Consider the following 14,193-nt stretch of genomic DNA (forward strand, 5'->3'; position numbering starts at 1 on the left):
GTTGCTGGAAGTGCGAGCTGATAATGGCACAGCGAGGGCAACAGACCTTGGTGAATAACAGGACCAATAGTGCATCTATTTTACCAATGGGGTTTAAGGATTGAGAAATAAACAGAGGAAAGAAAGGAAAGAAAAAGACTTGCATTTATATTGCTCCTTTCATAACCAGCGGACATCCCAAAGCGCTTTACAGCCAATTAAGTACTTTTTGAAGTGTAGTCACTGCTGTAATGTAGGAAACACGGCAGCCAATTTGCACACAGCAAGGTCCCACAAACAGCAATGTGATTATGCCCAGATAACTTGTTTTCGAGATGTTGATTGAGGGATAAATATTGGCCAGGACACCGGGGATGACTCCCCTCCTCCTCTTCGAAATAGTGCCGTGGGATCTTTTACGTCCACCTGAGGGGGCAGACAGGGCCTCAATTTAACGTCTCATCTAAAAGACGGCATCTTCAACCGTGCACCATTCCCTCAGTACTAAACTGGGAGTGCCAGCCTAGATTTTTGTGCTCAGGTCTCGAGTGGGACTTGAACCCAGAACCTTCTGACTCAGAGGCAAAGGAACTGCCAACTGAGCCATAACTGACACAGAAGGACTGAGCAGGAGTGTGAATTAAATTGGGTGAATTCAACATCCAATCAGGTTCAGAAAGAGAAATCGAGAGGGAAAGAAAGATTGGATTGAAAGAAGAGAAAGGAAAAAATAATTAAAATTTGACATTTTTAAAATCTCCTAAAACATAGTGCTGTCATCAGCCAATATAACTGAGTGCTCCCTTCTCATCCTCTGCAGAAATGAAATGATCAGCAATGCAGATAAACGTACAGCCTCAGGCTGTCATCCCCAGCCTGCTACAAAATCACCTACAGGGACCCAACTTGAATCATTGCATACAAACTCATTCATCGCACAATTACAAAATCTGTGTGTGATTCAGCAAATAAACAAGTCCCTAGTTTAATCATTCTTTATCTCCTTTTTGATCCAATTTTTGAAACGAGCAGACTTAATGTCCAGTACAACCAACGGTATAAAAATATCTTTCGCGTGTTAATAGCCCATTATACAAATTGTGACACAGAACACAGGATTTGGCCTCTCATGAAGTATGTCGTTGGTTGTCTTCACTACATAAATTGGTCTGCATAGCTTGTTGCGCAAATGATATCTGCTTTAAATACTTGTTACACAAGCAAGATGCTGCACGATCACTAGCAGGTTTTAAGATGTTTAGGATAATTTAAACATTCTTTCAGGACTTAGGCCCCACAAGTTTCCACTACAAAAAGGAACCAACACTGACAATAGTTAAACTGAAGCACACCACCAGTTACAATTGAAGACCTTTGTTATGCATTTTACCGTTAACCTTTGTTGCTCTGAAAACACCAAGCACAGAACTATCCATCTATTCATGCTAAGGCAAATTTCACCAATAGACACAAGGCACAAACTTTGAAGTAAAAATTGTGCTCTCTAGATTCAAAGCTTCATACTGATATCCAAAGTACTTTCAAGGTTAACCAAACCCACATTTAATACTTGATTTTATTAATGCTACATACCCGAGTCATTCCTCAAATAGGATGACATGGCAGGAATAAGACAGGATTGGCTGAGCAGCTCCACAAGTACAGAAGGAAGGGCATTATTGTTCTGTCCTCGACTTTCACCAGGCTGTACATCTCCAGATAAGGTGCTGCCTCCAGGATTTATGTAACTGGCAAGAACCTAAAAATATAACAGATAAACAGAACAAAAATTTCAATTTGAAGTGTATAGGAGGAGACTTTGAGTCCTCATTTTCTCCCACCTCAAAAAAATTCAACCTAAAGATTGCTAAAATGGGTTGCAGAGAATATTTTTTGATAATGCTGCACTTTGCAGCTTTTGAATGTTAGTCATTTGCAAAAGGATCAAAGCTAAAAGCACAGGGTCAATTAGCTCTGTGGTCAGGCACAAGGGAAAACAAATGACATCCAAACTGACTACGGTTAGTATTACAGCGGACCATTAAAAGACTGGTTATGAGCAGTTTGGTTCAGCCGAAGACAATGGCCAGGGAGGAGGAAGGAGATGGGGGATGAGAGCCAAAACAATGGCTTCAGTCTTCCCAATGTTCAGCTGGAGGAAGTTACATCTCATCAAGACTGGATATGAGATACGCAGTCTGACAATGGAATAGAGAGGGGGGTGGTTGGAGGGAGGCAAGGATCGACCGTTGATGAACACTAGAATTGGATGCAAGAGTGGAAAGAGAATCTATAGCAAGAGATGCTTTGGTTACTACTGGATAGAAAAAAATGGATCCATAGAAGGGTAATCGCATGGAACTGGACTATATTAAAGAGACATTGGAGAAAGATTGAGAGTCAGACTGTGTCGAAGGCTGCAGAGAAGTCAAGGACGACGAGGAAGGATAATACATAATGATTAGAGACAGAGAATGCTGCTCATGTCTTTGGTTAGGGATTTTTTAATATTACGGGATCAGAAATTTGACTGGAGGGATTCTAACAGGGACTTGCAGGAAGGGTGGGCACAGATCTGGGAAATAACAGCAAGTTCAAGAGCCTTAAAGAAGAAAATTAGATTGGAATGGGACAGCAGTCAGCATGGACAGAGGTTTTGAGGGTGTTTTTTTTTTTAAAAAGAAGGGTCATGATGACAACATTGAAAGGTAAGGGGACAGTGCCCGAGAAGGAACAACCCATTTACAATAATTGGCTAACATTAGGGAATCAATGGAATGAAAATTGGCTGGGTTCTATAATAGGGAGGGCAATCCCTACGCCAGGTTACCATCCAGGTGGCAAAGTTGAAAATTAGTCCCATGGTCTCGATCTTGAAGACAAAGAAATCTAGGAGCTCCTCACACTTGCTGCTCAGGTGAGGGGAGGGGGATTTAATGAGGTAATTGGCAGTAATTGCACCTGGAGTTATGGCCTTCAGGGTGATCCTGGAATAATGGCCCATTTTTGGCAGGGGAGAGCGAGGCCCCAGTATAGCTTGATGTTGACGAGTCAAATCTGGCAATGGATGGCTAAACCAGTTGTGCATCAGATATGTTTAGGTTTGCACCCTTTGAACTTGAAGAAGCCACAGTGGAGGCCATACAAGGAGGAACAACCAGGATAGGAGACAAATTATGATGTTAAGATATAAAATATTTGTATTTTGAAAGATAGAAAGGGTTTAGTATTAAAAGTTGTTGACTCACTAAGTTTCAGATTCAACACTGCAGAACAAATCAGTCATCGCTTACCTGCAGAAGGCAGGTCACATGCTCCTCCTCCAGCCTCTGCTTGGTTAGGGCTTGTTCCACATCCCAACCGGATGCAGTAGAACCTGTTCCAAAGCCTGTACCTTTGGCCCAATATAACTGCTGGTCTTCAGTGGAAGAGTTTGGGTGTGTGCTGGAAACTTGTGGCTGTTTTAAAAAGAAAAAAAAAACATTCAAATTTATATGCCGGTCACTAACTGAAGACACAATTGCAGTCGACACAGACACAAAATTGTATGCATGAATATGCATATGCTTATAAATCATCTCAAGATTTATTCAGGGTATATACAAGGCAGACACACCACCAGTCCTGCTATTTGATTAACTATCCTTTCTTCCCCTCACTCAATAGGAATTTATTTTCTATAGGAAGCCCTGATGCGAATGTTAACTGGATCCAAACCTGTATGGCCTACTCAGGAGATCAATACTTCAATGTTGCAGTTAGCAGGCTGCCTAAATGTCTACTTCAAATGTAAGCCATCAAAATTCCTATTTATGTTCACTTCCTACATTGTTAAGTAAATCAACAATCTATATTAATCTGTGTATAAAATTTCATTAGCTCGGTGAAAACCAATACATATGCTTAATATCAAGGTGCAACCTGAAGGCTGAATGTAGTGAGTCATCACCCAAGTCACTGCACTTCAAAACTAATTCATTTGCCTGAAGCCGCGAGACATTCAGATTCAATAAGGAGCTATAGAAATGCAAGTATTTACTACGACAGTTCCAAAAATTCCTACCACAGTTCTTAAAGGCTTGGGATTAACTTTCATATTAAACCCCTTGAAATTGTTAAACTGGAAATTATATTTAGTTAATCGTATCCCTTGCCAACACAAGTACAAAATAAAAACATAGAAACATAGAAACATAGAAAATAGGTGCAGGAGTAGGCCATTCGGCCCTTCTAGCCTGCACCGCCATTCAATGAGTTCATGGCTGAACATGCAACTTCAGTACCCCATTCCTGCTTTCTCACCACACCCCTTGATTCCCCTAGTAGTAAGGACTTCATCTAACTCCTTTTTGAATATATTTAGTGAATTGGCCTCAACAACTTTCTGTGGTAGAGAATTCCACAGGTTCACCACTCTCTGGGTGAAGAAATTCCTCCTCATCTCAGTCCTAAATGGCTTTCCCCTTATCCTTAGACTGTGTCCCCTGGTTCTGGACTTCCCCAACATTGGGAACATTCTTCCTGCATCTAACCTGTCTAACCCCGTCAGAATTTTAAACGTTTCTATGAGGTCCCCTCTCATTCTTCTGAACTCCAGTGAATACAAGCCCAGTTGATCCAGTCTTTCTTGATAGGTCAGTCCCGCCATCCCGGGAATCAGTCTGGTGAACCTTCGCTGCACTCCCTCAATAGCAAGAATGTCCTTCCTCAGGTTAGGAGACCAAAACTGTACACAATACTCCAGGTGTGGCCTCACCAAGGCCCTGTACAATTGTAGCAACACCTCCCTGCCCTTGTACTCAAATCCCCTCGCTATGAAGGCCAACATGCCATTTGCTTTCTTAACCGCCTGCTGTACCTGCATGCCAACCTTCAATGACTGATGTACCATGACACCCAGGTCTCTTTGCACCTGCCCTTTTCCTAATCTGTCACCATTCAGATAATAGTCTGTCTCTCTGTTTTTACCACCAAAGTGGATAACCTCACATTTATCCACATTATACTTCATCTGCCATGCATTTGCCCACTCACCTAACCTATCCAAGTCGCTCTGCAGCCTCATAGCATTCTCCTTGCAGCTCACACTGCCACCCAACTTAGTGTCATCCGCAAATTTGGAGATACTACATTTAATCCCCTCGTCTAAATCATTAATGTACAGTGTAAACAGCTGGGGCCCCAGCACAGAACCTTGCGGTACCCCACTAGTCACTGCCTGCCATTCTGAAAAGTCCCCATTTACTCCTACTCTTTGCTTCCTGTCTGACAACCAGTTCTCAATCCATGTCAGCACACTACCCCCAATCCCATGTGCTTTAACTTTGCACATTAATCTCTTGTGTGGGACCTTGTCGAAAGCCTTCTGAAAGTCCAAATATACCACATCGACTGGTTCTCCCTTGTCCACTCTACTGGAAACATCCTCAAAAAATTCCAGAAGATTTGTCAAGCATGATCTCCCTTTCACAAATCCATGCTGACTTGGACCTATCAGATTACCTCTTTCCAAATGCACTGCGATGACATCCTTAATAATTGATTCCATCATTTTACCCACTACCGATGTCAGGCTGACCGGTCTGTAATTCCCTGTTTTCTCTCTCCCTCCTTTTTTAAAAAGTGGGGTTACATTGGCTACCCTCCACTCGATAGGAACTGATCCAGAGTCAATGGAATGTTGGAAAATGACTGTCAATGCATCCACTATTTCCAAGGCCACCTCCTTAAGTACTCTGGGATGCAGTCCATCAGGCCCTGGGGATTTATTGGCCTTCAATCCCATCAATTTCCCCAACACAATTTCCCGACTAATAAGGATTTCCCTCAGTTCCTCCTCCTTACTAGACCCTCCGACCCCTTTTATATCCGGAAGGTTGTTTGTGTCCTCCTCAGTGAATACCGAACCAAAGTACTTGTTCAATTGGTCCGCCATTTCTTTGTTCCCCGTTATGACTTCCCCTGATTCTGACTGCAGGGGACCTACGTTTGTCTTTACTAACCTTTTTCTCTTTACATATCTATTGAAACTTTTGCAATCCGCCTTAATGTTCCCTGCAAGCTTCTTCTCGTACTCCATTTTCCCTGCCCTAATCAAACCCTTTGTCCTCCTCTGCTGAGTTCTAAATTTCTCCCAGTCCCCGGGTTCTCTGCTATTTCTGGCCAATTTGTATGCCACTTCCTTGGCTTTAATGCTATCCCTGATTTCCCTTGATAGCCACGGTTGAGCCACCTTCCCTTTTTTATTTTTACGACAGACAGGAATGTACAATTGTTGTAGTTCATCCGTGCGGTCTCTAAATGTCTGCCATTGCCCATCCACAGTCAACCCCTTCAGTATCATTCGCCAATCTATCCTAGCCAATTCACAACAGAAACCAATGTAAGATCTAGCTCCTGTAGGCCACAACTCAAAATCTATTTTGTGGGTTTTGAAATGTTAGAGTCCTCAGTTATGGTATATAATTTAATAGGTTTCTTTCTACCACCTTAAACCATGGCAAAATTAGAAACAAAGTGCGTGTTAGCCAAGAAACACAGCTATATTCAGCCCATTGCACCAACTACCCCGAACAGTTTTAAGGAGCTGCATCAGCAATGTGGCTCCTCTTCATCTATTCACGTAAAATTACCCTCAAAATTCTAAAAGAATTGCAGATAAACAATCAAATAGTGCTAAGTTTTAAATTTTTAACAATTCCAAACTCATGGCAAAGGCAAGGAGCCAAAGACCCCTTTAACTGCAGTAGGGGCAGTAGTCAGAGTGCTTTGATTATGCAGTATGTGGATATTTATCTCATTTCTGTCTGGACCACAAATTGGTCAGTTGTTAGTGCCAAAATGAAGTTGAATTCAAATATACAGCAGGAAATATTATACATCTGACTTGAGAACACACCCATAACAGGAAACGGTTAAAGCCATTTAGAAAAGTGACATAACATGATGCACAATCATTTGGAGTGAAGAATAAAAATTTTAAAAAACTTATCCAACAAACTGCAGCTATCTATAATTATGAATTAAAGAAATTTAAGCAGATGCTGTTCAATCGTGAGGTTTGAACATAAACCCTTCACACACTTCAATTGGTTTTTAAAATCACTATACTCAGTGAAGAGCTATCCCTTCATATTAGGTCAGTTGAACTGATGTAGTTAAAACCTAGATTTGATATATAACCTTAGGCTGAGCTCACCTCGGTCTGGTTGACGCTTGCATTGGGAACTCTTGGGGCATGGTGGCTTAGTGCAGAGAGGCAAGCCAGGATAAGATGAATTGCTCCAATTTCCAAAGCCATCCGCCTCAGGAGAACGCCATCATCAGTAGTCAATGGTGTGGTATTGAATAAAGTGCGCAAAACATGGAATGGAAGCGTAGGAAGAACATTCGCTGATGGGGACTGTAGGATGTGGCCTGGAAATAGAGAGAAAATGAAAATGATTTAAAACTTTGTTAGACCTGTACTGACTCGATGTCCAACAAAAAAAAACTATTCAAGTGAAAATTCCTTTTCAGGAACTGGAGTTTCTGTTATGCAATTTGTCATCAACATAGAAACATAGAACATAGGTGCAGTAGGCCATTCGGCCCTTCGAGCCTGCACCACCATTCAATATAATCATGGCTGATCATGCAACTTCAGTACCCCATTCCTGCTTTCTCGTCATACCCCGTGATCCTTTTAGCCGTAAGGTCCACATTTAACTCCCTTTTGAATAGATCTAACGAACTGGCCTCAGCAACTTTCTGTGGTAGAGGATTCCACAGGGTCACAATTCTCTGAATGAAAAAGTTTCTCCTCATCTTGGTTCTAAATAGCTTACCCCTTATCCTTAGACAGTGACCCCAGTTCTGGACTTCCCCAACATCGGGAACATTCTTCCTGCATCTAACCTGTCCAATCCCGTCAGAATTTTATACGTTTCTATGAGATTCCCTCTCATTCTTCGAAATTCCAGTGAATATAAGCCTAGTCGATCCAGTCTTTCTTCATACGTCAGTCCTGCCATCCCAGGAATCAGCCTGGTGAACCTTCGCTGCACTCCCTCAATAGCAAAAATATCCTTCCTCAGCTTAGGAAACCAAAACTGTACACAATATTCACCAAGGCCCTGTACAACTGCAGTAAGACCTCCCTGCTCCTACACTCAAATTCTCTTGCTATGAAGGCCAACATGCCATTTTTGCCTTCACCAGCTGCATGCCAACTTTCAATGACTGATGTACCATGACACCCAGGTCTCCATGCACATCCCCTTTTCCTAATCTGTCACCATTCAGATAATATTCAACTAATATGGCAGGGGGATGGGAACCTATGCAGGGAGACAGAGGGAAGTAGAATGGGGGCAGAAGCAAAAGATAGAAAGAAGAAATGTAAAAGTGGAGGGCAGAGAAACCCAAGACAAAAAGCAAAAAGGGCCACATTACAGTAAAATTCTAAAGGGGCAAAGTGTGTTAGAAAGACAAGCCTGAAAGCTCTGTGCCTCAATGCGAGGATATTCGGAATAAGGTGGATGAATTAACTGCGCAGATAGCAGTTAACGGGTATGATGTAATTGGCATCACTGAGACATAGCTCCAGGGTGACCAAGGCTGGGAACTCAACATCCAGGGGTATTCAACATTTACGAAGGATAGACAGAAAGGAAAAGGAGGTGGGGTGGCATTGCATTAATTTCCTCTTTAACCGGCAATAGTAAGAAAGGACATTAGCATGAAGGGGAAATCATGTTTAACTAATTTACTGGAATTCTTTGATATATCGAGCATGGTGGATAGAGGTGTACCGATGGATGTGGTGTATTTAGATTTCCAAAAGGCATTCGATAAGGTGCCACACAAAAGGTTACTGCAGAAGATAAAGGTACGTGGAGTCAGAGGAAATGTATTAGCAAGGATAGAGAATTGGCTGGCTAACAGAAAGCAGAGAGTCGGGATAAATGGGTCCTTTTCGGGTTGGAAATCGGTGGTTAGTGGTGTGCCACAGGGATCGGTGCTGGGACCACAACTGTTTACATTATACACAGATGTCCTGGAAGAGGGAACAGAGTATAATGTAACAAAATTTGCAGATGACACAAAGATTAGTGGGAAAGCGGGTTGTGTAGAGGACACAGAAAGGCTGCAAAGAGATTTAGATAGGTTAAGCGAATGGGCTAAGGTTTGGCAGATGGAATACAATGTTGGAAAGTGTGAGGTCATCCACCTTGGGGAAAAAAAAACAGTAAAAGGGAATATTATTTGAATGGGGAGAAATTACAACATGCTGAGGTGCAGAGGGATCTTGGGGGTCCTTGTGCATGAATCCCAAAAAGTTAGTTTGCAGGTGCAGCAGGTAATCAGGAAGGCAAATGGAATGTTGGCCTTCATTGCGAGAGGGATGGAGTACAAAAGCAGGGAGGTCCTTCTGCAACTGTACAGGGTATTGGTGAGTACTGCGTGCAGTTTTGGTCACCTTACTTCAGGATATACTAGCTTTGGAGGGGGTACAGAGACATTTCACTAGGCTGATTCCGGAGATGAGGGGGTTACCTTATGATGATAGATTGAGTAGACTGGGTCTTTACTCGTTGGAGTTCAAAAGGATGAGGGGTGATCTTATAGAAACATTTAAAATAATGAAAGGGATAGACAAGATAGAGGCAGAGAGGTTGTTTCCACTGGTCGGGGAGACTTGAACTAGGGGGCACAGCCTCAAAATACAGGGGAGCCAATTTAAAACCGAGTTGAGAAGGAATTTCTTCTCCCAGAGGGTTGTGAATCTGTGGAATTCTCTGCCCAAGGAAGCAGTTGAGGCTAGCTCATTGAATGTATTCAAGTCACAGATAAATAGATTTTTAACCAATAAGGGAATTAAGGGTTATGGGGAGCGGGCGGATAAGTGGAGCTGAGTCCACGGCCAGATCAGTCATGATCTTGTTGAATGGCGGAGCAGGCTCGAGGGGCTTGATGGCCTACTCCTGTTCCTAATTCTTATGTTCTTATGATGTGGAATCGGTATTGGTGGAGCTAAGGAATACCAAGGAGCAGAAAACGCAAGTGGGAGTTGTGTGCAGACCACCAAACAGTAGTAGTGGGGTTGGGGACAGCATCAAACTAGAAATTAGAGATGCATGCAATAAAGGTACAGCAGTTATCATGGGTGACTTTAATCTACATATTGATTGGGCTAACCAAACTGGTAGCAATGTGGTGGAGGAGGATTTCCTGGAGTGTATTAGGGATGGTTTTCTAGACCAATGTGTTGAGGAATCAACCAGGGTGCTGGCAGTCCTAGACTGGGTGATGTGTAATGAGAAAGGACTAATTAGCAATCTTGTTCTGCGAGACCCCTTGGGGAAGAGTGACCATAACATGGTAGAATTCTTTATTAGGACGCAGAGTGACAGTTAATTCAGAAACTAGGGTCTGAACTTAAGAAAAGGTAACTTCGATGGCTTGAGGTGTGAATTGGCTAGAATAGACTGGCAAATGATTCTTAAAGGGTTGACGGTGGATAGGCAATGGCAAGCATTTAAAGATCACGTGGATGAACTTCAGCAATTGTACATCCCTGTCTGGAGTAAAAATAAAACGGGGAAGGTGGTTCAACCGTGGCTAACAAGGGAAATTAAGGATAGTGTTAAATCCAAGGAAGAGGCATATAAATTGGCGAGAAAAAGCAGCAAACCCGAGGACTTGGAGAAATTTAGAATTCAACAGAGGACGACAAAGGGGTTAATTAAGAAAGGGAAAATAAAGAGAAAGAGAAGAAGCTTGCCAGGAACATAAAAACTGACTGCAAAAGCTCCTATAGATAGGTGAAGAGAAAAAGATTAGTGAAGACAAACGTAGGTGCCTTTGCAGTCGGATTCAGGTGAATGTATAATGGGGAACAAAGAAATTGCAGACCAATTGAACAAATACTTTGGTTCTGTCTTCTCGAAGGAAGACACAAATAACTTTCCGGAAGTACTAGGGGACCGAGGGTCGAGTGAGAAGGAGGAACTGAAGGATATCCTTATTAGGCGGGAAATTGTGTTAGGGAAATTGATGGGATTGAAGGCTGATAAATCCCTGGGGCCTGATAGTCTGCATCCCAGAGTACTTAAGGAAGTGGCCCTAGAAATAATGCATGCATTGGTGATCATTTTCCAACAGTCTAGCGACTCTGGATCAGTTCCAATGGACTGGAGGGTAGCTAATGTAACACCACTTTTTAAAAAGGGAGGGAGAGAGAAAGCGGGTAATTATAGACCGGTTAGCCCGACATCAGTAATGGGGAAAATATTGGAATCAATTAAGGATAAAATAGCAGCGCATTTGGAAAGCAGTGACAGGATCGGTCCAAGTCAGCATGGATTTATGAAGGGGAAATCATGCTTGACAAATCTGGAATTTTTTTGAGGATGTAACTAGTAGAGTGGACAAGGAAGAACCAGTGGATGTGGTATATTTGGACTCTCAATCGGCTTTTGACAAGGTACCACACAAGAGATTGGTGTGCAAAATCAAAGCACATGGTATTAGGGGTAATATACTGACGTGGATAGAGAACTGGTTGGCAGACAGGAAGCAGAGAGTCGGGATAAACGGGTTCTTTTCAGAATGGCAGGCAATGACTAGTGGAGTGCCGCAGGGCTCAGTGCTGGGACCCCAGCTATTTACAATATACATCAATGATTTGGATGATGGAATTGAGTGTAATATCTCCCAGTTTGCAGATGACACTAAACTGGATGGCATTGTGAGCTGTGAGGGGGGGCGTTAAGAGGTTGAAGGGGTGACTTGGACAGGTTATGAGAGTGGGAAAATGCATGGCAGATGCAGTATAATGTGAGGTTATCCACTTTGGGGGCAAAAACGCAAAGACAGATCATCTGAATGGTGGCAGATTAGGAAAAGGGGAGATGCATCGAGACCTGGATGTCATGGTTCATCAGTCATTGAAAGTTGGCATACAGGTACAGCAGGCGGTGAAGACGGCAAATGGTATGTTGGCCTTCATAGCTAGGGGATTTGAGTATAGGAGCAGGGAGGTCTTACTGCAGTTGTACAGAGCCTTGTGAGGCCTCACCTGGATTATTGTGTTCAATTTTGGTCTCCTAATCTGAGGAAGGACGTTCTTGCTATTGAGGGAGTGCAGCGAAGGTTCACCAGACTGATTCCTGGGACGGCTGGACTGACATGCGAAGAGAGACTGGATCAACTGGGCCATTATACATTGGAATTTAGAAGGATGATGGGGGGATCTCATAGAAACATACACGATTCTGATGGGACAGGACAGGTTAGATGCGGGTAGATTGTTCTTGATGTTGGGGAAGTCCAGAACCAGGCGACACAGTCTTAGGATAAGGGGGTAGGCCATTTAGGACTGAGATGAGGAGAAACTTCTTCACTCAGAGTTGTTAACCTGTGGAATTCCCTACCGCAGAGATTTGTTGATGTCAGTTCATTGGATATATTCAAGAGGGAGTTAGATATGGCCCTTACGGCTAAGGGGATCAAGGGGTATGGGGAGAAAGCAGGAAAGGGGTACGGAGGGAATGATCAGCCATGATCTTATTGAATGGTGGTGCAGGCTCGAAGGGCCAAGTGGCCTACTCCTATTTTCTATGCCTTCCTGTTTTTGTCACCAAAGTAGATAACCTCACATTTATCTACATTGTACTGCATCTGCCATGCATTTGCCCACTCACCTAACTTGTCCAAGTCACTCAGCAGCCTCTTAGCATCCTCCTCACAGCTCAGTGTCATCTGCAAACTTGGAGATATTACATTCAATTCCTTTGTCTAACTCATTAATGTATATTGTAAATAATTGGGGTCCCAGCACTGAACATTGCAGTACCCCACTAGTCACTGCCTGCCATTCTGAAAAGGATCCGTTTATTCCGACTCTGCTTCCTGTCTGCCAACCAATTCTCTACCCATGTCAATACATTACCCTCCAATACCATGTGCTTTAATGTTGCACACCAATCTCTTGTGTGGTACCTTGTCAAAAGCCTTTTGAAAATCCAAATACACCACATCCACTGGTTCTCCCTTGTCCACTGTACAACACCACACCACAGTTTAATTTACTGAATAAAAGCCGTTCAAACACAAATTTGTTTTCATAAAGACACTGAGGAATTCTGCCGATTACAACATGCGATTCTCTGAAAGTACTAGTGACTGCATGTATTGGGAATCGGTATGATTACATCAGCAATTAATTCTAAGAGTGAATTAAGGGCAACAAAACAATCATATTCAGTGTGCAGAACAATGCATGTGGATCTCAAGTTATACTTACTGCCTTCGCCATCATCAGTTACTCCTAGCACCAATCTAAGCAAGCACTGAGCATGTTTCCTTTCTTTGAGGAGGACTTCTGCGTATCCTGGTAAACGGAGGAAGAGTCCAAAGGCTGCGAGAGAATGTGCTGGGATGGGAGACATGGCAGGAACGGTTGATTTGATTGGTGGTGGTTCTGCAGTTATGGTTTCAGGTGCCTCATAGACTAATTCACCAGACTGCTCGATGGTAACCCATTCAAACTGCTCATTGTCCTTCGGCTTTTCTTGTGAAGTGGAGGTTACCACTGGAGCACTCACCTAAATGCACAAAAAGAGGTCACATCTTAACTTCAAAAATATCCATCAATTCATCTTACAGAATCCCCACTTTTAAGGCTCTGGGTCAGTAAAGACCCAGCTGAAGATTACTCCAGCTGAAGCTAGTTACGTCCATTTTGTCCCTTTACATTATTCATCTTAAATTTACCAGCAAATTATTCACACGACTTTGAAGATTCAGTTTGCTCAACTTCTAGATTCTACTAAATCAGCTAGTAGAAGCAAATCACCAGCATTAATAGATTAAAGTTTTTCATTAAAAACTAAGCCAGCCAGAAGTTATTTTATACTGAATCAGAACTACAGTTACTCAAGTGCATTGCAAACTAAGGAACAGTGGATGAGTCATTGTAGGTTCAGACTAAGCAGTTGGTAGCCCAGGTTGTCTTGAGTAATCCGGCAATGGTTGTGGAGCACATTCAGATTAGGAACGAAAAACATGATACAACACGAAGAGTACATCATGATAAAATGTTAATATTTAGATATTTACAACAGTTTGGAGGTGGGCAAGGATAAAATAATTGCCAGTGAATGTCGCCAACCTAAAGTTTTGGGGGCAAGAAGAAAAAAAAAATGTAAAAGTCTGTTGCCACTAGGATCA

At 42.6% G+C, this 14,193-nt stretch overlaps 1 protein-coding gene across 5 annotated transcripts in view; it reads right to left on the reverse strand.

The window, feature by feature from the left end:
• The window catches only part of birc6 (baculoviral IAP repeat containing 6), a 326,307-nt gene that overhangs the window by 110,446 nt on the left and 201,668 nt on the right, over positions 1–14,193 (reverse strand). For all 5 annotated transcript variants that reach the window (XM_070889262.1, XM_070889261.1, XM_070889260.1 and 2 more), the window contains 4 exons: positions 13,268–13,568; positions 7,178–7,395; positions 3,273–3,437; positions 1,573–1,738 (listed from right to left, as the gene is read on the reverse strand). In XM_070889262.1, the coding sequence (XP_070745363.1) occupies positions 1,573–1,738; positions 3,273–3,437; positions 7,178–7,395; positions 13,268–13,568 (850 nt within the window). The remainder of the gene's footprint in view (positions 1–1,572; positions 1,739–3,272; positions 3,438–7,177; positions 7,396–13,267; positions 13,569–14,193) is intronic.

Source organism: Pristiophorus japonicus, chromosome 9 (genome assembly GCF_044704955.1).
Source record: "Pristiophorus japonicus isolate sPriJap1 chromosome 9, sPriJap1.hap1, whole genome shotgun sequence".
Taxonomy (NCBI): domain Eukaryota; kingdom Metazoa; phylum Chordata; class Chondrichthyes; family Pristiophoridae; genus Pristiophorus; species Pristiophorus japonicus.